At 45.6% G+C, this 26,112-nt stretch overlaps 1 protein-coding gene across 1 annotated transcript in view; it reads right to left on the minus strand.

The window, feature by feature from the left end:
• LOC122928684 overlaps positions 1–23,031 on the minus strand; it is a 104,694-nt gene extending 81,663 nt beyond the window's left edge. The window contains exon 1 of the mRNA XM_044281823.1: positions 22,912–23,031. Coding sequence (XP_044137758.1) covers positions 22,912–22,957 — 46 coding nt within the window. The 5' untranslated portion in view covers positions 22,958–23,031. The remainder of the gene's footprint in view (positions 1–22,911) is intronic.
• Positions 23,032–26,112: the final 3,081 nt, after the last annotated feature.

Genomic DNA, 26,112 nt, shown 5'->3' on the forward strand with positions numbered 1-26,112 from the left:
CGCCTCCCGGAAAACAACGTGACAGGGCATCTGCCTTCACATTCTTAACCCCAGGGCGAAACGTGACAACAAAATGAAATCTTGAAAAGAACAAAGACCATCTGGCCTGTCTCGGGTTCAGACGCTTGGCTGACTCCAAGTAGGCCAGATTTTTATGGTCAGTAAACACAGTAATAGGGTGTCTGGCTCCCTCTAGCCAATGGCGCCATTCCTCAAAAGCCAACTTGATGGCCAACAATTCCCTATCTCCCACATCGTAATTTCTCTCTGCGGAGGAGAGTTTTTTCAAGAAAAAGGCACATGGTCGCCATTTGGCAGGAGAGGAACCCTGAGACAAGACCGCACCCACACCCACCTCAGAAGCATCAACCTCAACTATGAAGGGTAAAGAAATATCAGGTTGCACCAAGATGGGAGCGGAAGCAAAACTCTCCTTGATATTAGAAAAAGCCTTACGCGCCTCTACCGACCAAGAAGAAAAATCTACCCCCTTTCTGGTCATATCAGTGAGTGGTTTAACAATAGAGGAATAATTCAAAATAAACTTCCTGTAATAATTGGCAAAGCCCAAAAAACGCATCAGCGCCTTCTGATTCTCAGGAAGCTCCCACTCAAGCACAGCACGGACCTTCTCGGGGTCCATGCGAAAACCAGAAGCGGAGAGAAGAAACCCCAGAAATTGAATTTCTGGAACCGCAAACACACATTTTTCCAGTTTTGCATATAATTTATTCTCTTTCAGGATGAGCAAGACCTGACGTAAATGTTCCTTATGAGTTTTGAAATCAGGAGAAAAAATCAAAATGTCATCCAAATACACTAATACAAATTTTCCCATCAAATGATAAAAAATGCTGTTCACGAAATGCTGAAAAACGGCTGGGGCATTCATCAAACCAAAAGGCATAACCAAATTCTCAAAATGGCCCTCAGGGGTATTGAAGGCCGTCTTCCATTCGTCTCCTTCTCTGACCCTGACCAGGTTGTATGCCCCTCTTAGATCTAATTTGGAAAAGACTTTAGCCCCAACAACCTGGTTAAACAGGTCCGGGATCAGAGGAAGCGGATAAGGGTCACGAATGGTGATACTGTTCAGCTCCCTGAAATCCAGACAAGGTCTTAAAGAACCATCTTTTTTCTTAACAAAGAAAAAACCAGCGGCAACAGGTGACTTCAAGGGTCGTATGTGTCCTTTTCTCAGACTCTCAGAGATATAAGCACGCATAGCTATCCTTTCAGGTTGGGAAAGATTGTATAAACGAGATTTAGGCAGCTTGGCGTCTGGGATGAGATTAATAGGGCAATCGTTCTCCCTGTGCGGAGGCAAATCCTGAACTCCACTCTTAGAGAAGACATCCAAAAATTCAGAGAGAAAAGATGGTACAGTCTTAGTAGCAACCTCAGAAACAGATGTCGTGAGGCAATTCTCTCTGCAAAAGTCAATCCAACCATTTATTTGCCTCGATTGCCAATCAATGGTGGGGTTATGTTTAGTGAGCCAGGGTAGCCCCAACACTAGAGGAGTAGGCAAACCGCTAAGGACGAAACATGACACATCCTCAACATGAGCATCACTCACAATTAAACGGATATTGTGAACTATGCCCTTTAACCACTTCAGCCCCGCTAGGTGAAACCCCCTTCATGACCAGAGCACTTTTTACACTTCGGCACTACACTACTTTCACCGTTTATCGCTCGGTCATGCAACTTACCATACAAATGAATTTTACCTCCTTTTCTTCTCACTAATAGAGCTTTCATTTGGTGGTATTTCATTGCTGCTGGCATTTTTACTTTTTTTGTTATTAATCAAAATGTAACGATTTTTTTGCAAAAAAATGACATTTTTCACTTTCAGCTGTAAAATTTTGCAAAAAAAACTACATCCATATATAAATTTTTCACCAAATTTATTGTTCTACATGTCTTTGATAAAAAAAAAATGTTTGGGAAAAAAAAAATGGTTTGGGTAAAAGTTATAGCATTTACAAACTATGGTACAAAAATGTGAATTTCCGCTTTTTGAAACAGCTCTGACTTTCTGAGCACCTGTCATGATTCCTGAGGTTCTACAATGCCCAAACAGTAGAAAACCCCCACAAATGACCCCATTTCGGAAAGTAGACACCCTAAGGTATTCGCTGATGGGCATAGTGAGTTCATAGAACTTTTTATTTTTTGTCACAAGTTAGCGGAAAATGATGATGAATTTAATTTTTTTTAATTTTTTCTTACAAAGTCTCATATTCCACTAACTTGCGACAAAAAATAAAAAATTCTAGGAACTCACCATGCCCCTCACAGAATACCTTGGGGTGTCTTCTTTCCAAAATGGGGTCACTTGTGGGGTAGTTATACTGCCCTGGCAATTTAGGGGCCCAAATGTGTGAGAAGAACTTTGCAATCAAAATGTGTAAAAAATGACCGGTGAAATCCAAAAGGTGCACTTTGGAATATGTGCCCCTTTGCCCACCTTGGCTGCAAAAAAGTGTCATACATCTGGTATCTCCGTACTCAGGAGAAGTTGGGGAATGTGTTTTGGGGTGTCATTTTACATATACCCATGCTGGGTGAGAAAAATATCTTGGTCAAATGCCAACTTTGTATAAAACAATGGGAAAAGTTGTCTTTTGCCAAGATATTTCTCTCATCCAGCATGGGTATATGTAAAATGACACCTCAAAACACATTCCCCAACTTCTCCTGAGTACGGCGATACCAGATGTGTCACACTTTTTTGCTGCCAAGGTGGGCAAAGGGGCACATATTCCAAAGTGCACCTTTCAGATTTTGCAGGCCATTTTTTACACATTTTGATTGCAAGGTACTTCTCACACATTTGGGCCCCTAAATTGCCAGGGCAGTATAACTACGCCACAAGTGACCCCATTTTGGAAAGAAGACACCCCAAGGTATTCCGTGAGGGGCATGGCGAGTTCCTAGAATTTTTTATTTTTTGTCACAAGTTAGCGGAAAATGATGATTATTTTTTTTTTTTCTTTTTTCCTTACAAAGTCTCATATTCCACTAACTTGCGACAAAAAATAAAAAATTCTAGGAACTCGCCATGCCCCTCACGGAATACCTTGGGGTGTCTTCTTTCCAAAATGGGGTCACTTGTGGCGTAGTTATACTGCCCTGGCAATTTAGGGGCCCATATGTGTGAGAAGTACTTTGCAATCAAAATCTGTAAAAAAGTGACCGGTGAAATCCGAAAGGTGCACTTTGGAATATGTGCCCCTTTGCCCACCTTGGCATCAAAAAAGTGTCACACATCTGGTATCGCCGTACTCAGGAGAAGTTGGGGAATGTGTTTTTGGGTGTCATTTTACATATACCCATGCTGGGTGAGAGAAATATCTTGGCAAAAGACAACTTTTCCCATTTTTTTTATACAAAGTTGGCATTTGACCAAGATATTTTTCTCACCCAGCATGGGTATATGTAAAATGACACCCCAAAACACATTGCCCAACTTCTCCTGAGTACGGCGATACCAGATGTGTCACACTTTTTTGCTGCCAAGGTGGGCAAAGGGGCACATATTCCAAAGTGCGCCTTTCGGATTTCGCAGGCCATTTTTTACACATTTTGATTGCAAAGTTCTTCTCACACATTTGGGCCCCTAAATTGCCAGGGCAGTATAACTACACCACAAGTGACCCCATTTTGGAAAGAAGACACCCCAAGGTATTCCGTGAGGGGCATGGCGAGTTCCTAGAATTTTTTATTTTTTGTCGCAAGTTAGTGGAATATGAGACTTTGTAAGGAAAAAAGAAAAAAAAAGAAAAATCATCATTTTCCGCTAACTTGTGACAAAAAATAAAAAATTCTAGGAACTCGCCGTGCCCCTCACGGAATACCTTGGGGTGTCTTCTTTCCAAAATGGGGTCACTTGTGGCGTAGTTATACTGCCCTGGCAATTTAGGGGCCCAAATGTGTAAGAAGTACCTTGCAATCAAAATGTGTAAAAAATGGCCTGCGAAATCCGAAAGGCTCACTTTGGAATATGTGCCCCTTTGCCCACCTTGGCTGCAAAAAAGTGTCACACATGTGGTATCGCCGTACTCAGGAGAAGTTGGGCAATGTGTTTTGGGGGGTCATTTTACATATACCCATGCTGGGTGAGAGAAATATCTTGGCAAAAGACAACTTTTCCCATTTTTTTATACAAAGTTGGCATTTGACCAAGATATTTTTCTCACCCAGCATGGGTATATGTAAAATGACACCCCAAAACACATTCCCCAACTTCTCCTGAGTACGGCGATACCACATGTGTGACACTTTTTTGCAGCCTAGATGCGCAAAGGGGCCCAAATTCCTTTTAGGAAGGCATTTTTAGACATTTGGATCCCAGACTTCTTCTCACACTTTCGGGCCCCTAAAAAGCCAGGGCAGTATAAATACCCCACATGTGACCCCACTTTGGAAAGAAGACACCCCAAGGTATTCAATGAGGGGCATGGCGAGTTCCTAGAATTTTTTATTTTTTTGCATAAGTTAGCGGATATTGATTTTTTTTTGTTTTTTTCTCACAAAGTCTCACTTTCCGCTAACTTAGGACAAAAATTTCAATCTTTCATAGACTCAATATGCCCCTCACGGAATACCTTGGGGTGTCTTCTTTCCGAAATGGGGTCACATGTGGGGTATTTATACTGCCCTGGCTTTTTAGGGACCCTAAAGCGTGAGAAGAAGTCTGGAATATAAATGTCTAAAAATGTTTACGCATTTGGATTCCGTGAGGGGTATGGTGCGTCCATGTGAGATTTTATTTTTTGACACAAGTTAGTAGAATATGAGACTTTGTAAGAAAAAACAAAAACAAACAAAAAATTTCCGCTAACTTGTGCCAAAAAAAATGTCTGAATGGAGCCTTGACAGGGGGGTGATCAATGACAGGGGGGTGATCAATGACAAGGGGGTGATCACCCATATAGACTCCCTGATCACCCCCCTGTCACTGATCACCCCCCCTGTAAGGCTCCATTCAGACATCCGCATGATTTTTTACGGATCCATGGATACATGGATCGGATCCACAAAACACATGCGGACGTCTGAATGGAGCCTTACAGGGGGGTGATCAATGACAGGGGGGTGATCAATGACAGGGGGGTGATTAGGGAGTGTATATGGGTGATCACCCGCCTGTCATTGATCACCCCCTGTAAGGCTCCATTCAGACGTCCGCATGTGTTTTGCGGATCCGATCCATGTATCCATGGATCCGTAAAAATCATGCGGACGTCTGAATGGAGCCTTACAGGGGGGTGATCAATGACAGGGGGGTGATAAATGACAGGGGGTGATCAGGGAGTGTATATGGGTGATCACCCGCCTGTCATTGATCACCCCCCTGTAAGGCTCCATTCAGACGTCCGCATGATTTTTACGGATCCATGGATACATGGATCGGATCCGCAAAACACATGCGGACGTCTGAATGGAGCCTTACAGGGGGGTTATCAATGACAGGGGGGTGATCAGGGAGTGTATATGGGTGATCACCCGCCTGTCATTGATCACCCCCCTGTAAGGCTCCATTCAGACGTCCGTATGCTTTTTGCGGATCCGATCCATGTATCCGTGGATCCGTAAAAATCATACGGACGTCTGAACGGAGCCTTACAGGGGGGGTGATCAGTGACAGGGCGGTGATCAATGACAGGGGGTGATCAGGGAGTGTATATGGGTGATCACCCGCCTGTCATTGATCACCCCCTGTAAGGCTCCATTTAGACGTTCGCATGTGTTTTGCGGATCTGATCCATGTATCCATGGATCCGTAAAAATCATACGGACGTCTGAACGGAGCCTGACAGGGGGGGTGATCAATGACAGGGCGGTGATCAATGACAGGGGGTGATCAGGGAGTGTATATGGGTGATCACCCGCCTGTCATTGATCACCCCCTGTAAGGCTCCATTCAGACGTCCGCATGTGTTTTGCGGATCCGATCCATGTATCCATGGATCCGTAAAAATCATGCGGACATCTGAATGGAGCCTTACAGGGGGGGTGATCAGTGACAGGGCGGTGATCAATGACAGGGGGTGATCAGGGAGTGTATATGGGTGATCACCCGCCTGTCATTGATCACCCCCCTGCAAGGCTCCATTCAGACGTCCGTATGCTTTTTGCAGATCCGATCCATGTATCCGTGGATCCGTAAAAATCATACGGACGTCTGAACGGAGCCTGACAGGGGGGTGATCAATGACAGGGCGGTGATCAATGACAGGGGGTGATCAGGGAGTGTATATGGGTGATCACCCGCCTGTCATTGATCACCCCCTGTAAGGCTCCATTCAGACGTCCGCATGTGTTTTGCGGATCCGATCCATGTATCCATGGATCCGTAAAAATCATGCGGACGTCTGAATGGAGCCTTACAGGGGGGGTGATCAGTGACAGGGCGGTGATCAATGACAGGGGGTGATCAGGGAGTGTATATGGGTGATCACCCGCCTGTCATTGATCACCCCCCTGCAAGGCTCCATTCAGACGTCCGTATGCTTTTTGCGGATCCGATTCATGTATCCGTGGATCCGTAAAAATCATACGGACGTCTGAACGGAGCCTGACAGGGGGGTGATCAATGACAGGGCGGTGATCAATGACAGGGGGGTGATCAGGGAGTTTATATGGGGTGATCATGGGTGATCAGGGGTTTATAAGGGGTTAATAAGTGACGGGGGGGGTGTAGTGTAGTGTGGTGTTTGGTGCGACTGTACTGACCTACCTGAGTCCTCTGGTGGTCGATCCTAACAAAAGGGACCACCAGAGGACCAGGTAGGAGGTATATTAGACGCTGTTATGAAAACAGCGTCTAATATACCTGTTAGGGGTTAAAAAATTCGGATCTCCAGCCTGCCAGCAAGCGATCGCCGCTGGCAGGCTGGAGATCCACTCGCTTACCTTCCGTTCCTGTGAGCGCGCGCGCCTGTGTGCGCGCGTTCACAGGAAATCTCGCGTCTCGCGAGATGACGCGTATATGCGTCCAGGAGGAGTAAAGCAACCACCTCCCGGACGCATATCTGCGTACAGCGGTCGGGAGGTGGTTAATGATTTCTGAGAAAGTGGAGCGGAATCAATAGCAAAAACAGGAATATCCTTTCCCAAAGTGCACACCTGGAAACCATGAGTTATTGCAAATTGATTATCAATGAGATTGACAGCTGCTCCACTATCCACAAAAATCTCACAAAAAATGCTCTTGCTCTCTAGCACCGGACAAAACGGGAACTACAAGCAAACGGAAAACCTTCAATTTCCGCCTCAACCCTGCCAATAGTAACAGACGGAACATTTTTAAAAGATTTTTTCCTCTTTGTTTCTTTATTACTCCCAGAGAACTGCCTGAATCTCCTAGAGGTACAAACATTTGCCAAATGATTTATACCTCCACAACAAAAACAAACCCTCCCATGTGGGCTGAATCTTCTATTGTCAGAAGCAATCAACCCCAGCTGCATGGGTTCCTGCTCAGAAGGGGCTGACAGCGACTGAGACCCCTGCGCACAGAATGGGACCGCTGCACTGTCCTGGGACTGAGTATGACAGGAAGGAGAGATCTCTCCTCTCTCTCTAAGACACCTGTCAATACGAACGGCCTGAGACATAGCAGAGTCCAAGGAAATAGGCCTTTCATGAAAGGCAAATGCATCTTTCAATCCCTCTGAAAGACCATGGCAAAATTGACTTCGGAGTGCAGCATCATTCCAACCAGTATCAGCTGCCCATCTCCGAAATTCTGAGCAGTATATCTCTGCGGATTGTTTACCCTGGCATAATAGACGTAGTCTAGACTCAGCCAGAGCAATATGATCCGGATCATCATATATCTGACCCAGGGCTAAAAAGAATTCATCCACTAAACGAAGGGGCCGTGCCCCCACCGGCAGCGAAAAGACCCACGACTGAGCGTTACCCCTGAGCAGCGATATAATGATCCCCACCCTCCGTTCCTCATCACCAGAGGAATGGGGAAGAAGGCGAAAATTGAGTTTGCAAGCCTCTCTAAAACGCACAAAATTCTCACTACCCCCGGAAAACGTATCCGGGAGCGAGATCTTAGGCTCAGAACAAACTCCATGAACGCCAGCTGAACCGGTCACTTGAAGCTGAGAAAAAGTCCTACGGAGATAAGCTACCTCCAATGAAAGACCCTGAAGGCGTTCAGCCAAAAGTGAAACCGGATCCATGCTTGAGACGGTTTTGGCGGCTTATAATGTCACGGACGGTGTACAGGAAACAAGACAATGCAACATGCATATAAATGTCACGGATGGTGTACAGGAAACAAGACAATGCAACATGCATATATGACTCACTGGATCCAAAGCTAAGGAACCAAAAGGGAGACCCCTGCACAAGACCTGGCACTTTCCCTGGCTGCTCAGCCTATGCAAAAATCCCAGAAGTGGATGGTTGCATATCCACGTACCTCGACTATATAACACCTGAACACCCTACAATAGTGAGGGGACACGACCACCGGCTCCCTACACCAGACACGGAGGGAGTCAGGGTCACCTGGGATCCAGCAAACAGAAAATAACAGATAAATGTACAGCACTTAACTTTGTAGCAGACTGGGAAAAGGATCAGCATGCACACACACTCCAGGAAGTTGTATAAGCCGCCCAGTAATGCATTATGGGGCGGAATCAGTCCAACTACATGACAGCTGAGAGAGGCTAACGAGATGAGGAACTGAACACCACAACAAAGAAAACTCAAGGAGGAGGTTCTGAAAGGCTTCTGTCAGAGCTTCTCAGCTGTCTGGTTGTGACAGTAGAAAAGCGTGAAGAGGAAGAGTTGTGGTCACCATCACCACCAGAAACAGCCTTGTCATCATCGCTTGCCGGACCTGCGGCAATGCTGCAAGAGGAGTATGAGGAGGAGGAGTCAGAGGAGGAATGTGGCTTTGAGGAGGAGGAAGACCAACCACAGCAGGCATCCCAGGGTGCTTGTTGTTGTCACCTATCTGGGACCCGTGGTGTTGTACGTGGCTGGGGGGAAGAACAGACCGTCAATGACATCAGTGAGGAGGAGGAACGCGAAATGAGTAGCTCGGCATCCAACCTTGTGCAAATGGGGTCTTTCATGCTGTCATGTCTGTTGAGGGACCCTCGTATAAAAAGGATGAAGGAGAGCGACCTGTACTGGGTGGCCACGCTACTAGACCCCCGGTATAAGCAGAAAGTGGCGGAAATGTTATCAAATTACGGAAAGTCAGAAAGGATCCAGCAGTTCAAAACCAAACAAAAAAAAAGCTTTACACAGCTTATAAGGGGGATGTCACAGCACAACGGGAATCTAACAGGGGAAGAGGGGAAAGTAATCCTCCTCCTACCACGACCACGGCGGCAAGGACAGGACGCTTTACAGATGTGTTGTTGATGGAGGACATGCAGAGCTTTTTCAGTCCTACACATCGCCACAGCACTTCGGGATCCAGCCTTAGAGAACGACTCGACCGACAGGTGGCAGACTACCTCGCCTTAACTGCAGATATTGACACTATGAGGAGCGATGAACCCCTTGACTACTGGTTGTGCAGGCTTGACCTGTGGCCTGAACTATCCCAATTTGCGATAGAACTTCTGGCCTGCCCCGCTTCAAGTGTCCTGTCAGAAAGGACCTTCAGTGCAGCAGGAGGCATTGTCACTGACAAAAGAAGTCGCCTCGGTCAAAAAAGTGTTGATTACCTCACCTTCATTAAGATGAATGAGGCATGGATCCCGAACGGACTGACAGTAGGGGATACGTTTAACTAACAAAAGGCCTGATGACATGCCTTGGCCTCAAAAGGGTCCCCACGTTGCTGTATTTTATGTCTGCATACCGGATGACTTTCGTGAATTCTCCGCCACCAACTAGGGTTCAAGCCGCAATGTTTTAGTCACCTTTCTGTCTGGAAAACATCAATTTTTCCGGCCGCTGCTACAAGAGCAGCTGCAACAATCACACCTAATTTTTCTGGCCTCTGGTGCTGCACTGTGGCTGCAAAAACAAAAGAAAAAAAAAGGCACATACATGTGTCAATTCCCCTTTCGTGATCGTTACCTTGTTGTGGTGAAGGGATCATCACCTCTATGAGTGTGTTGGCAATGTTGCCACACCCCAGATGATAAGGCCGTTGCTTCATTATGATTAGGGATGAGCGAACTCGAACTGTATAGTTCGGGTTCGTACCGAATTTTGGGGTGTCCGTGACACGGACCCGAACCCGGACATTTTCGTAAAAGTCCGGGTTCGGGTTCGGTGTTCGTCGCTTTCTTCGCGCTTTTGTGACGCTTTCTTGGCGCTTTTTGAAAGGCTGCAAAGCAGCCAATCAACAAGCGTCATACTACTTGCCCCAAGAGGCCATCACAGCCATGCCTACTATTGGCATGGCTGTGATTGGCCAGAGCACCATGTGACCCAGCCTCTATTTAAGCTGGAGTCACATAGCGCCGCCCGTCACTCTGCTCTGATTAGCGTAGGGAGAGGTTGCGGCTGCGACAGTAGGGCGAGATTAGGCAGATTAACTCCTCCAAAGGACTTGATTAACTGATCGATCTGCAGCTGTGCATCATTGAGCTGCTGATCCTCAATTGCTCACTGTTTTTAGGCTGCCCAGACCGTTTGTCAGTCACATTTTTCTGGGGTGATCGGCGGCCATTTTGTGTCTTGTGGTGCGCCAGCACAAGCTGCGACCAAGTGCATTTAACCCTCAATGGTGTGGTTGTTTTTTGGCTAAAGCCTACATCAGGGTGAAGCTGTCACACCAAGTGCATTTAACCAGCAATAGTCTGTTTATTTTTTGGCCATATACTACATCAGGGGCAAGCTGCGCCTGTCACCAAGTGCATTTAACCCTCAATGGTGCGTTTGTTTTTTGGCTAAAGCCTACATCAGGGTGAAGCTGTCACACCAAGTGCATTTAACCAGCAATAGTCTGTTTATTTTTTGGCCATATACTACATCAGGGGCAAGCTGCGCCCGTCACCAAGTGCATTTAACCCTCAGTAGTGTGGTTGGTCAAGCTATCACACCAAGTGCATTTAACCAGCAATAGTCTGTTCATTTTTTGGCCATATACTAAATCAGGGGCAAGCTGCGCCCGTCACCAAGTGCATTTAACCAGCAATAGTCTGTTCATTTTTTGGCCATATACTACATCAGGGGCAAGCTGCGCCCGTCACCAAGTGCATTTAACCCTCAGTAGTGTGGTTGGTCAAGCTGTGACACCAAGTGCATTTAACCAGCAATAGTCTGTTCATTTTTTGGCCATATACTACATCAGGGGCAAGCTGCGCCCGTCACCAAGTGCATTTAACCCTCAGTAGTGTGGTTGGTCAAGCTGTGACACCAAGTGCATTTAACCAGCAATAGTCTGTTCATTTTTTGGCCATATACTACATCAGGGGCAAGCTGCGCCCATCACCAAGTGCATTTAACCAGCAATAGTGTGGTTATTTTTTGGCCATATCCCAGTCTAATTCTGTCACTAAATCCATACCGGTCACCCAGCGCCTAAATACTAGGCCTCAAATTTATATCCCGCTAAATCTCTCGTTACCGCTGTCCTGTTGTGGCTGGGAAAGTTATTTAGTGTCCGTCAAAGCACATTTTTTGTTCTGGGTTGAAATACAATTCCCAATTTAGCAATTTAAAAATTTAGTGGTTTCTGCTGTATCAGAGCTATTTGAAATCTATCCCTAAAAGGGTATATAATATTCAAGGTGCACATAGGGTCATTCAGAATAACTTCACACACCCGCTACTGTGCATTTCCAAGTCTAATTCTGTCACTAAACCCATACCTGTCACCCAGCGCCTAAATACTAGGCCTCAAATTCATATCCAGCTAAATCTGTCGTTAGTGCTGTAGCTGGGCGAGTTATTTAGTGTCCGTTCAAGCACATTTCTTGTTCTGGGTTGAAATACAATTCCCAATTTAGCAATTTCATAATTTAGTGGTTTCTGCTATATCAGAGCTATTTGAAATCTATCCCTAAAAGGGTGTATAATATTCAAGGTGCACATTGGGTCATTCAGAATAACTTCACACACACCCGCTACTGTGTATTTCCAAGTCTAATTCTGTCACTAAACCCATACCTGTCACCCAGCGCCTAAATACTAGGCCTCAAATTTATATCCAGCTAAATCTGTCCTTAGTGCTGTAGCTGGGCGAGTTATTTAGTGTCCGTTCAAGCACATTTCTTGTTCTGGGTTGAAATACAATTCCCAATTTAGCAATTTCATAATTTAGTGGTTTCTGCTATATCAGAGCTATTTGAAATCTATCCCTAAAAGGGTAGATCATATTGAAGGTGCACATAGGGACATTCAGAATAACTTCACACACCCGCTACTGTGCATTTCCAAGTCTAATTCTGTCACTAAACCCATACCTGTCACCCAGCGCCTAAATACTAGGCCTCAAATTTATATCCAGCTAAATCTGTCCTTAGTGCTGTAGCTGGGCGAGTTATTTAGTGTCCGTTCAAGCACATTTCTTGTTCTGGGTTGAAATACAATTCCCAATTTAGCAATTTCATAATTTAGTGGTTTCTGCTATATCAGAGCTATTTGAAATCTATCCCTAAAAGGGTAGATCATATTGAAGGTGCACATAGGGACATTCAGAATAACTTCACACACCCGCTACTGTGCATTTCCAAGTCTAATTCTGTCACTAAACCCATACCTGTCACCCAGCGCCTAAATACTAGGCCTCAAATTTATATCCAGCTAAATCTGTCCTTAGTGCTGTAGCTGGGCGAGTTATTTAGTGTCCGTTCAAGCACATTTCTTGTTCTGGGTTGAAATACAATTCCCAATTTAGCAATTTCATAATTTAGTGGTTTCTGCTATATCAGAGCTATTTGAAATCTATCCCTAAAAGGGTATATCAGATTCAAGGTGCACATAGGGTCATTCAGAATAACTTCACACACACCCGCTACTGTGTATTTCCAAGTCTAATTCTGTCACTAAACCCATACCTGTCACCCAGCGCCTAAATACTAGGCCTCAAATTTATATCCAGCTAAATCTGTCCTTAGTGCTGTAGCTGGGCGAGTTATTTAGTGTCCGTTCAAGCACATTTCTTGTTCTGGGTTGAAATACAATTCCCAATTTAGCAATTTCATAATTTAGTGGTTTCTGCTATATCAGAGCTATTTGAAATCTATCCCTAAAAGGGTAGATCATATTGAAGGTGCACATAGGGACATTCAGAATAACTTCACACACCCGCTACTGTGCATTTCCAAGTCTAATTCTGTCACTAAACCCATACCTGTCACCCAGCGCCTAAATACTAGGCCTCAAATTTATATCCAGCTAAATCTGTCCTTAGTGCTGTAGCTGGGCGAGTTATTTAGTGTCCGTTCAAGCACATTTCTTGTTCTGGGTTGAAATACAATTCCCAATTTAGCAATTTCATAATTTAGTGGTTTCTGCTATATCAGAGCTATTTGAAATCTATCCCTAAAAGGGTATATAATATTCAAGGTGCACATTGGGTCATTCAGAATAACTTCACACACACCCGCTACTGTGTATTTCCAAGTCTAATTCTGTCACTAAACCCATACCTGTCACCCAGCGCCTAAATACTAGGCCTCAAATTTATATCCTGCTAAATCTCTCGTTAACGCTGTCCTGTTGTGGCTGGGAAAGTTATTTAGTGTCCGTCAAAGCACATTTTTTGTTCTGGGTTGAAATACAATTCCCAATTTAGCAATTTCATAATTTAGTGGTTTCTGCTATATCAGAGCTATTTGAAATCTATCCCTAAAAGGGTATATAATATTCAAGGTGCACATTGGGTCATTCAGAATAACTTCACACACACACGCTTCTGTGCATTTCCAAGTCTAATTCTGTCACTAAATCCATACCGGTCACCCAGCGCCTAAATACTAGGCCTCAAATTTATATCCCGCTGAATTTGAATACAATACATTGTGCCAAATAATATATTTGTTGTTGTGGTGAACCATAACAATGAGAAAAACATCTAGTAAGGGACGCGGACGTGGACATGGTCGTGGTGGTGTTAGTGGACCCTCTGGTGCTGGGAGAGGACGTGGCCGTTCTGCCACATCCACACGTCCTAGTGTACCAACTACCTCAGGTCCCAGTAGCCGCCAGAATTTACAGCGATATATGGTGGGGCCCAATGCCGTTCTAAGGATGGTAAGGCCTGAGCAGGTACAGGCATTAGTCAATTGGGTGGCCGACAGTGGATCCAGCACGTTCACATTATCTCCCACCCAGTCTTCTGCAGAAAGCGCACAGATGGCGCCTGAAAACCAACCCCATCAGTCTGTCACATCACCCCCATGCATACCAGGGAAACTGTCTCAGCCTCAAGTTATGCAGCAGTCTCTTATGCTGTTTGAAGACTCCGCTGGCAGGGTTTCCCAAGGGCATCCACCTAGCCCTTCCCCAGCGGTGAAAGACATAGAATGCACTGACGCACAACCACTTATGTTTCCTGATGATGAGGACATGGGAATACCACCTCAGCATGTCTCTGATGATGACGAAACACAGGTGCCAACTGCTGCGTCTTTCTGCAGTGTGCAGACTGAACAGGAGGTCAGGGATCAAGACTGGGTGGAAGACGATGCAGGGGACGATGAGGTCCTAGACCCCACATGGAATGAAGGTCGTGCCACTGACTTTCACAGTTCGGAGGAAGAGGCAGTGGTGAGACCGAGCCAACAGCGTAGCAAAAGAGGGAGCAGTGGGCAAAAGCAGAACACCCGCCGCCAAGAGACTCCGCCTGCTACTGACCGCCGCCATCTGGGACCGAGCACCCCAAAGGCAGCTTCAAGGAGTTCCCTGGCATGGCACTTCTTCAAACAATGTGCTGACGACAAGACCCGAGTGGTTTGCACGCTGTGCCATCAGAGCCTGAAGCGAGGCATTAACGTTCTGAACCTGAGCACAACCTGCATGACCAGGCACCTGCATGCAAAGCATGAACTGCAGTGGAGTAAACACCTTAAAACCAAGGAAGTCACTCAGGCTCCCCCTGCTACCTCTTCTGCTGCTGCCGCCTCGGCCTATTCTGCTGCTGCCGCCTCGGCCTCTTCCTCCGCCTCTGGAGGAACGTTGGCACCTGCCGCCCAGCAAACAGGGGATGTACCACCAACACCACCACCACCACCTCCGTCACCAAGCGTCTCAACCATGTCACACGCCAGCGTTCAGCTCTCCATCTCACAAACATTTGATAGAAAGCGTAAATTCCCACCTAGCCACCCTCGATCCCTGGCCCTGAATGCCAGCATTTCTAAACTACTGGCCTATGAAATGCTGTCATTTAGGCTGGTGGACACAGACAGCTTCAAACAGCTCATGTCGCTTGCTGTCCCACAGTATGTTGTTCCCAGCCGGCACTACTTCTCCAAGAGAGCCGTGCCTTCCCTGCACAACCAAGTATCCGATAAAATCAAGTGTGCACTGCGCAACGCCATCTGTAGCAAGGTCCACCTAACCACAGATACGTGGACCAGTAAGCACGGCCAGGGACGCTATATCTCCCTAACTGCACACTGGGTAAATGTAGTGGCAGCTGGGCCCCAGGCGGAGAGCTGTTTGGCGCACGTCCTTCCGCCGCCAAGGATCGCAGGGCAACATTCTTTGCCTCCTGTTGCCACCTCCTCCTTCTCGGCTTCCTCCTCCTCTTCTTCCACCTGCTCATCCAGTCAGCCACACACCTTCACCACCAACTTCAGCACAGCCCGGGGTAAACGTCAGCAGGCCATTCTGAAACTCATATGTTTGGGGGACAGGCCCCACACCGCACAGGAGTTGTGGCGGGGTATAGAACAACAGACCGACGAGTGGTTGCTGCCGGTGAGCCTCAAGCCCGGCCTGGTGGTGTGTGATAATGGGCGAAATCTCGTTGCAGCTCTGGGACTAGCCAATTTGACGCACATCCCTTGCTTGGCGCATGTGCTGAATTTGGTGGTGCAGAAGTTCATTCACAACTACCCCGACATGTCAGAGCTGCTGCATAAAGTGCGGGCCGTCTGTTCGCGCTTCCGGCGTTCACATCCTGCTGCTGCTCGCCTGTCTGCGCTACAGCGTAACTTCGGCCTTCCCGCTCACCGCCTCATATGCGACGTGCCCACCAGGTGGAACTCCACCTTGCACATGCTGGACAGACTGTGCGAGCAGCAGCAGGCCATAGTGGAGTTTCAGCTGCAGCACGCACGGGTCAGTCGCACTACAGAACAGCACCACTTCACCACCAATGACTGGGCCTCCATGCGAGACCTGTGTGCCCTGTTGCGCTGTTTCGAGTACTCCACCAACATGGCCAGTGGCGATGACACCGTTATCAGCGTTACAATACCACTTCTATGTCTCCTTGAGAAAACACTTAGGGCGATGATGGAAGAGGAGGTGGCCCAGGAGGAGGAGGAAGAGGGGTCATTTTTAGCACTTTCAGGCCAGTCTCTTCGAAGTGACTCAGAGGGAGGTTTTTGGCAACAGCAGAGGCCAGGTACAAATGTGGCCAGCCAGGGCCCACTACTGGAGGACGAGGAGGACGAGGATGAGGAGGAGGTGGAGGAGGATGAGGATGAAGCATGGTCACAGCGGGGTGGCAGCCAACGCAGCTCGGGTCCATCACTGGTGCGTGGCTGGGGGGAAAGGCAGGACGATGACGATACGCCTCCCACAGAGGACAGCTTGTCCTTACCCCTGGGCAGCCTGGCACACATGAGCGACTACATGCTGCAGTGCCTGCGCAACGACAGCAGAGTTGCCCACATTTTAACCTGTGCGGACTACTGGGTTGCCACCCTGCTGGATCCACGCTACAAAGACAATGTGCCCACCTTACTTCCTGCACTGGAGCGTGATAGGAAGATGCGCGAGTACAAGCGCACGTTGGTAGACGCGCTACTGAGAGCATTCCCAAATGTCACAGGGGAACAAGTGGAAGCCCAAGGCCAAGGCAGAGGAGGAGCAAGAGGTCGCCAAGGCAGCTGTGTCACGGCCAGCTCCTCTGAGGGCAGGGTTAGCATGGCAGAGATGTGGAAAACTTTTGTCAACACGCCACAGCTAACTGCACCACCACCTGATACGCAACGTGTTAGCAGGAGGCAACATTTCACTAACATGGTGGAACAGTACATGTGCACACCCCTCCACGTACTGACTGATGGTTCGGCCCCATTCAACTTCTGGGTCTCTAAATTGTCCACGTGGCCAGAGCTAGCCTTTTATGCCTTGGAGGTGCTGGCCTGCCCGGCGGCCAGCGTTTTGTCTGAACGTGTATTCAGCACGGCAGGGGGCGTCATTACAGACAAACGCAGCCGCCTGTCTACAGCCAATGTGGACAAGCTGACGTTCATAAAAATGAACCAGGCATGGATCCCACAGGATCTGTCCGTCCCTTGTCCAGATTAGACATTAACTACCTCCCCTTAACCATATATTATTGGACTCCAGGGCACTTCCTCATTCAATCCTATTTTTATTTTCATTTTACCATTATATTGCGAGGCTACCCAAAGTTGAATGAACCTCTCCTCTGTCTGGGTGCCGGGGCCTAAATATATGCCAATGGACTGTTCCAATGTTGGGTGACGTGAAGCCTGATTCTCTGCTATGACATGCAGACTGATTCTCTGCTGACATGAAGCCAGATCCTCTGTTACGGGACCTCTCTCCTCTGCCTGTGTGCTGGGCCTAAATTTATGAAAATGGACTCTTACAGTGGTGGGTGACGTGAAGCCTGATTCTCTGCTATGATATGAAGACTGATTCTCTGCTGACATGAAGCCAGATTGTCTGTTACGGGACCTCTCTCCTCTGCCTGGGTGCTGGGCCTAAATATATGCCAATGGACTGTTGCAGTGGTGGCTGACGTGAAGCCTCATTCTCTGCTATGACATGCAGACTGATTCTCTGCTGACATGAAGCCAGATTGTCTGTTACGGGACCTCTCTCCTCTGCCTGGGTGCTGGGTAGTGTTGAGCGCGAATATTCGAAAAGCTAATTTTTTTCGCGAATATCGCAACTTCGCGATTTCGCGAATATTTCGAATATAGTGCTATATATTCGTAAAAACGAATATTCGTTTTTTGTTTTTTCCCCCCCCCCCCCACAAAATTACAGTACACATATAATTGATTGTTTCCCAAAGGTCCAACAGCTCAGATCTTACTCACATTGCCTAGAAAGTGATTGAGGCGCGAATCTTCGTAAGGCGATTTTATTAGCGCACATGCGAATATCGGCACGTCCCAGAACAGAGGCAAAGGGCTTTGCATTCATACATTAGTGAATTGAGTTGCGAATCTTCGTAAGGCGATTTTATTAGCGCACATGCGAATATCTACACTTGTCCCAGAACAGAGGCAAAGGGCTTTGCATTCATACATTAGTGATTGAATTGAGCTGCGAATCTTCGTAAGGCGATTTTATTAACGCAAATGCAAATATCTACACTTGTCCCCAGAACAGAGAGGCAAAGGCCTGTGCATTCATATAGTATAGCACCATATTCGCGAATACGTAGAACTTCGTAAAATTCGATTTACGAATATTCGTATTTTTTATTTTACTTTCCACCTTACAGATTACATTGATCTGTACTCTGTCAACTACTGTCATCACCCCCCACTGTATCTCGATTGATTCCCAAAAGTCTCACATTCCCTAGAAAGTGATTGAGGTGCGAATCTTCGTAAGGCGATTTTATTAGCGCACATGCGAATATCTACACTTGTCCCAGAACAGAGGCAAAGGGCATTGCATTCATACATTAGTGATTGAATTGAGTTGCGAATCTTCGTAAGGCGATTTCATTAGCGCACATGTGAATTTTGCATAGCATATGTATTATGCGATGCGAAAATTCGAATTATCGCATATGCGAAATAATAACGAATTTGAATAATCGCGAATATTTTACGAATATTCTTTCGAATATTCACAAAATTTCGCGAATTCGAATATGGGACATGCCGCTCAACACTGGTGCTGGGCCTAAATTTATGACAATGGACTGTTGCAGTGGTGGGTGACGTGAAGCCTGATTCTCTGCTATGACATGCAGACTAATTCTCTGCTGACATGAAGCCAGATTCTCTGTTACGGGACCTCTCTCCTCTGCCTGTGTGTGTGCTGGGCCTAAATATATGCCAATGGACTGTTGCAGTGGTGGCTGACGTGAAGCCTCATTCTCTGCTATGACATGCAGACTGATTCTCTGCTGACATGAAGCCAGATTCTCTGTTACGGGACCTCTCTCCTCTGCCTGTGTGTGTGCTGGGCCTAAATATATGCCAATGGACTGTTGCAGTGGTGGCTGACGTGAAGCCTCATTCTCTGCTATGACATGCAGACTGATTCTCTGCTGACATGAAGCCAGATTCTCTGTTACGGGACCTCTCTCCTCTGCCTGTGTGTGTGCTGGGCCTAAATATATGCCAATGGACTGTTGCAGTGGTGGCTGACGTGAAGCCTCATTCTCTGCTATGACATGCAGACTAATTCTCTGCTGACATGAAGACAGATTCTCTGTTACGGGACCTCTCTCCTCTGCCTGGGTGCCGGGGCCTAAATATCTGAGAATGGACTGTTCCAGTGGTGGGTGACGGGAAGCCAGATTCTCTGCTATGGAACCTCTCTCCAATTGATTTTGGTTAATTTTTATTTATTTAATTTTTATTTTAATTCATTTCCCTATCCACATTTGTTTGCAGGGGATTTACCTACATGTTGCTGCCTTTTGCAGCCCTCTAGCTCTTTCCTGGGCTGTTTTACAGCCTTTTTAGTGCCGAAAAGTTCGGGTCCCCATTGACTTCAATGGGGTTCGGGTTCGGGACGAAGTTCGGATCGGGTTCGGATCCCGAACCCGAACATTTCCGGGATGTTCGGCCGAACTTCTCGAACCCGAACATCCAGGTGTTCGCTCAACTCTAATTATGATCAGACCAAAAGCGATCGGCCGGATAATTTTTTCATAGAAAAAACTTTAATTTTTTTATTTTATTTTTTTAAGTTGTATGGGTGGGTTTTTAATACATAAAAAAAAATCATAATAAAGTCTCTTAATAGTTTATTAGAAATAATGCAGACAATTTAAAAAATCCCCATCAATTCCAATACAAAGCAAGTACAAAGCTCAGAACTAAATTATTCCAGGATGTTGTAATGGTTCGTTAATTCGACAATGGTTAATCAATTCGACACACGTCCCCGGATTGGGGATGTAACAGGGATTAAACTGATAGGAATAGTACTAGTTAAGACACCATTCATATAGGGTGTCACAGCACATTGCTCCGTGCACGCGCAGTGCCCCAACTTGGGAGTAAGAGGACAAACCAAGCTGCTTTTTCCATCTCACGGTTCCTAAAATTAATTCAGTTTGGTGTAGCAGAGTTTGGTCTGTCACTGTGAAGGCAGTCAAAGGTACCCGGCCTAAATTTTTTTCACAAAAGGCAATCCCACCCTGATATGGGACGTAACAGGGATTAAACTGATGAGAATAGTACTACAGAAAATACCACTCATATCGGGTGTGACAGTAAATTGCACGGCGCAGACGCAGTGACCGTGGCGTGGAATCAAACAAAGGGGAGGGAGTCAGCAAATTTTTAACCATCTCCCCGTTCGAAAAATCCATTTAATAAATGGACCCCAGATTGGGGACGTAACAGGGATTAAACTGAGGAGAAGAGAGAACTACAGGAAATACCACTCATATCGGGTGGGACAGTAAATTGCACGGCGCAGACGCAGTGACCGTGGATTCAAACAAAGGGGAGGGAGCCAGCGTTTTTTTAACTATCTCCCCGTTCGAAAAATCAATTCAATTCACCTTTCCGGGACCCTTGGTGTTGTACGTGGCTGGGTGGAGGAAGAAACCTTAAATGACATCAACGGGACATGGCTAGCTTGGTATCCAACCTTGTACAAATGGGGAGTTTGCGGTTGGGCGAATAGACTGTTTGCGGTTGTTTGCGGTGCATTAAAAGGAGAGTTTGGTCTGTCAATGTCTGTGAAGCGGGCGTAACCCTTACACTACCTGATCGATACAACATCATACCTGATCGTATACACACACTGGATGTTTTAAACCACGTTGTTAAAAAAAAAAATTGATTGTTAGGTGATTTATGTCCTTTATGGATTAAAATCCAACTCTGCGTCAACTATGTAATTTTCCATGGGAGTTTTGCCATGGATCCCCCTCCGGCATGCCACAGTCCAGGTGTTAGTCCCCTTGAAACAACTTTTCCATCACTATTGTGGCCAGAAAGAGTCCCTGTGGGTTTTAAAATTCGCCTGCCTATAGAAGTCAATGGCGGTTTCGCCCGGTTCGCCCGTTCGCGAACATTTGTAGAAATTTGTGTTCGCCGTTCGCGAACGGAAAATTTTATATTCGCGACATCTCTAAAAAAGGGGTGTGGTGCAATACTTGGCTTGCCCCGGGTGCTGGCAACCCACGCTATGCCACTGTATTTATGGAGATAGCCTATCAGAGGCCGGTGCAGGCAAGAAGGGGGGTGGGGGGCCCTATATACTGGCACAATATGGGGGGCACTATGGAGAAGAGGGGGAAGCACTATGGGGGCCACTATGGAGAAGAGGAGAAGCACTATGGGGGCCCTATATACTGGCACATTATGGGGGGCACTATGGGGGCCCTATATACTGGCACAGTATCTATTCTGCGAATAGCAAAAAAGAAAGACCAACAACACTGTTCTCACTAAAATTGAAGGTGAGTTATACATACTAAGTTATGAAAGTAATACATTGAATAAAGATTTTGTGCAATAACTCTTTTTAGGCTTTTCTACCTTGAATTAAACTAAACCTTTAATGTTACGAAATTTAAATTTTATTTATATTAATTCACACAAACGCCACATCCATCTACTCTCGGTCCGGCCCCCCGGGTCCAATATATGAACCCATTGTGGTCCACGAGTCAAAAAATGTGCCCACCTTCAGGCTAGTGGATCATCTTAAGTGCCCAGTCTCAGCACAACAATTAAAATAGTCCTGCCACTTTGTAATGGCATGAGAGGCTGCTGGCTCATGTATTTAACATTAATACATTTAGTAATTTCTTCTAATTCTCGTGATAATTGGTTCTATTTTAAAACAAACCAAATATAACTGTAGCTTATAACATACATTGATATTATTGTTTTAAATTATTTCATTTTGTCTTGAGACAGTTGTGAGAAAACTCCACTATAAATAGCACAATGTCTTATAGACCCAAACACCCAGACAATGGCTCTAAGTGCATTACAACATATTGAGTTGCAAAGCAGATTTCCTGCCACAGTTTTTCACTCTCTCACTGAGAGCTTCTGGCATCAGACGCTGCATTTTTTAATATTTTGGTCATTCTTATTTAGATATCGAAACATCAATTTAATGCATAATAAAAGTGTTAGCACTAAGAAGTGTTGCTTCTATGCACTTTGATTCCTAGAGAAACTTGTGGTGCCAATCCCATAAATAGGGTTAAAATCAGTACGAAAACAGTTCAAGTAAAAGTCATATAGCCTCAAGTATAATTCCAGCTGTAGTCTGGACTTAAACGTAGTGGTGATGTTAGGGCTCTGACCAGAACGTACTTTTACTACTGCTAATTTTCTTTAATGCATTCATGCTCTGCCATGTATTATATAATAAGTTAAGCAACCAATTCTTGGAAACCAGTAATCACGTGGGACTAATGGTTTTTAGTTCAACCATCAAAATTTCCAATAGCAGCAAAATATATCAAACATACATACATGTCATGTGCATATAATTACACTTTGTAATATTAAGCAAACCGACAAATATAATTGGTAGACCACTATCTATCTATCTTTCTCCACATTGTAGAGTGAAACTTACCAGACAAGTGAAGAAACACAAGAAATATAAATGCCATTCTTGACATTATTATGAGACGATCATATTCAGAATTGCAGTGTGTGAATGCACGAAACACTCATGGTAGAGCACACATCACGCTTGTCCCTGCTCTAAGACTTCCTCTTCTTGTTGTCATCACATCAGTATCAGTGTTCATTGCCCTCCTCCTCTAATTCTGACACTCTGAATCCCTTATAATAGTTGTTTTTTGTCTGGGACTTCTAGTTATATTTTTAGGAACTATTATGTGCACTATCAATTCAATTTTCAATTTCTAGCTTTGTGGTCAGCTCTGCTGTAATCATATTTTGACTTTATGGGGGTAATTTATCATGAGGGTAGTATTTGAAGTCAGTTTTTCTTGAGTCTTTGTTGGTTTACTTCGAACCAAATTTATCAAGTGTCGCATTGTGTTAAATTTGGTAGAAATGCTACTCCCGTTTTTTTACCCCACCCGTGTACAGTGGTACCTCAAGTTATAATAATAATTGGTTCCGGGACAACCATTATAAGTTGAAACAATTGTGACTTGAGTCCATAACTCTATGGAAAACCAGTTATTGGTTCCAAAGCCCAAGAATGTCACCCTAAAATAATAAAAGGTGACGTTTTGCTTTAACAGCTGGAACAGCCTGCCAGAGATGTCTGGATCCAGCATTGCTGGACATTACCTGACACCCGCCGGCCCCATTCACTATAATGGGGAGCGGCTGAGATCCGGCTCCAACCCGTTAAACATGCCAAGATTTTCAGCCTGCTGGATCTCAAAGTGATAGTGTAAAACTAGCTTTAAGAAAAATAACCCGATAACCGAGACAGATAAAGCAAGTTCATACATAAAACAGGAATAGATGCTGGAAGCTGTAAATCCCATTCTATGATGAGGGCAGGAGCTTCTTCAGGGTCTTGCATAGTACATACATATACCAGAAAAAATAAAATGAAGCTGCAGCTCACCTGATATCCAAAGGAGCACCTCATCCTAGCACTTGCAGGGGGCATTACAGAAGATATAGTACTGCAGAGAATAGTGATGTCCGGATCATGAACGAATCGTTCTTTTGAACCGATTCAGTTCACTGATCCGGAAGAGTCGGTTCCTCTGACTGAGCCGATCCGAATGAAACGGCTCAGTCAGATCAGCAGCAGGCAGTGTAATAGGAGCCTCCAGTGGACGCTAGCCCCGCCCCTCCCCGCCCTCCAACCAATCACAGGCAGCCAACACTGACTCCCAGCACAGGGGGAGTGGCAGGGACTCAGAGAATCGGCTGAGTCTATTAGTTAAAAGAATCGAATGAGTCAGAGACTCATTTGATTCTTTGGAGTTAAAAGAACCGTGAGTCACCGAGTCCCTGCCAGGCTCCCTGCTCTGCGGCTCCCTGTAAGTCCGTCCAGGGGGAAGGGGGGGGGGGCATTAATCTAGCATGTAGCAGAGCTGTGTGTGTACAGGGTGCATGCAGCAGTGTAGCATCATGCTACACTGCTACATGCACCCTGTACACACACAGCTCTGCTACATGCTGTAGCAGAGCAGGAAGTCTGGTAGGGACTCGGTGACACGATTCTTTTAACTAAAACTCTCAGACAATTATCACAGTCTGCTTCACTGCAGCAGAGCTGTGTATGCCAGGAGCGAGTCCCTCCTGACCTTCGGTTCACTTGAGAGCCGACTCAGCAAGTGAACCGAAGATTCGATGAGCTGAGCATGCGCATTGATCTTCAGTTCACTTGCTTCTGCCGGCTCATGAAGTGAACCGAAGATCCGATTCATGAATCGGTTCATTTGAATGAGCTGATTCAAATGAACCGATTCATCTGAAAGATCCGAACTTCCCATCACTAGCAGAGAACCTACTAGACAAGCAATGCAGGTGTTTCACTAGTGAAATGGCTGGTTGATTGGTTGGATCTGAGGCATTGTATGCTAAGTTTTATTTAAACATATGATGGTCCAGAAAAGACCATTGAATGTTGAACATATTGTATCCTAAGGCCATGTTGAGGGATTACCATACTGGTGTGAGTTTGCAACTTTTTTTGTGGCTTTTTAAATAGTCTAGAGTTCAACTCGTTAACATAGCTAACTATGTCAACAGTGGTGGTAAAATCCAAAAAGTAAAAAAATAAAATAAATCGCTAGTGACTCAAAAGGTCACAAAACCCCTATTTTGTGATTTTTTTTTTAATGTTAGAATGCTGGAATAAAGGCATGATAAATGTTTTTTTAGTTACTGGCTATATCAAAACATCGGAAAAATTAAAACTGTACAGGAGTTTTAATTTTTCCATTGCAACTCGGCCTGGGAACCGTCTCCTGATACCTACGTATCTACCCATTTGGAGTGTCGCCCAACCTGTTACCTATTTCAGAACATCACCAGATGTATAACTAGAAGCTCTCCCCAATGTAAAATTTGTAACGGGCACCCCTCCATGATCCATTATAATACAGATGGCTTTTTATTTGGCAGAGAGGACTATGCCTCCACTAGGGCCCTGGTGTGACTGCTACTTCGGCACCTTGTTTAGGAAGGACCTGGGACATCACATATTTATGTGCCTATTGAACATCTTTTTTTAAAACTATAGCCTTAGGATGGACATTTGACTTATAGCAAATCTGAAATCCAGTTCTTGTTCTCATGAAATATACCCAGTGCTTGACAGAAGATATTTCGTGCTGGTTAGAGAAGGACTGTTCTTCAATGTGATAACCAACAGGAACTCTAGAAAAATGCCTGCCACCACGATAACTTCAAGACGTAACATATACTGTATGTGGTTCAGAGAACATTTTCATGTTTAAATTGGTTGTCTCCCAACATATATGGGTTGTTGTGTGACATGTGTAACATGTGATGAACTGGTTGTGGCCTGTATGGGGGACAATAGTCCTGGAGTTTGTTGGCTAAGGTAGTGGCAAGTAAGCCCAGTGAAAGGGCTAGAAGTGCCACCCAAAAGAGAAGTGCAGAAGATGGAGCTAACATGCTTGAGAGCAGGGGCTCTTAGCACAAAGCCAATGCTGCTAGTCCGGCCTGAATTTGAATATATTTAGTATATTCAGGAGTCTGCTAGTCTGGAAAGTGAGTCTGTAGAAAGCCACCATGGGCAACAACTGTAACCATAACGCTGTGTTGTGTGAACAGTGCCATCTACTTGTGGAGTGAGCTGAAACTGCCC

The sequence above is a fragment of the Bufo gargarizans genome, chromosome 1 (genome assembly GCF_014858855.1).
Source record: "Bufo gargarizans isolate SCDJY-AF-19 chromosome 1, ASM1485885v1, whole genome shotgun sequence".
Taxonomy (NCBI): Eukaryota; Metazoa; Chordata; class Amphibia; order Anura; family Bufonidae; genus Bufo; species Bufo gargarizans.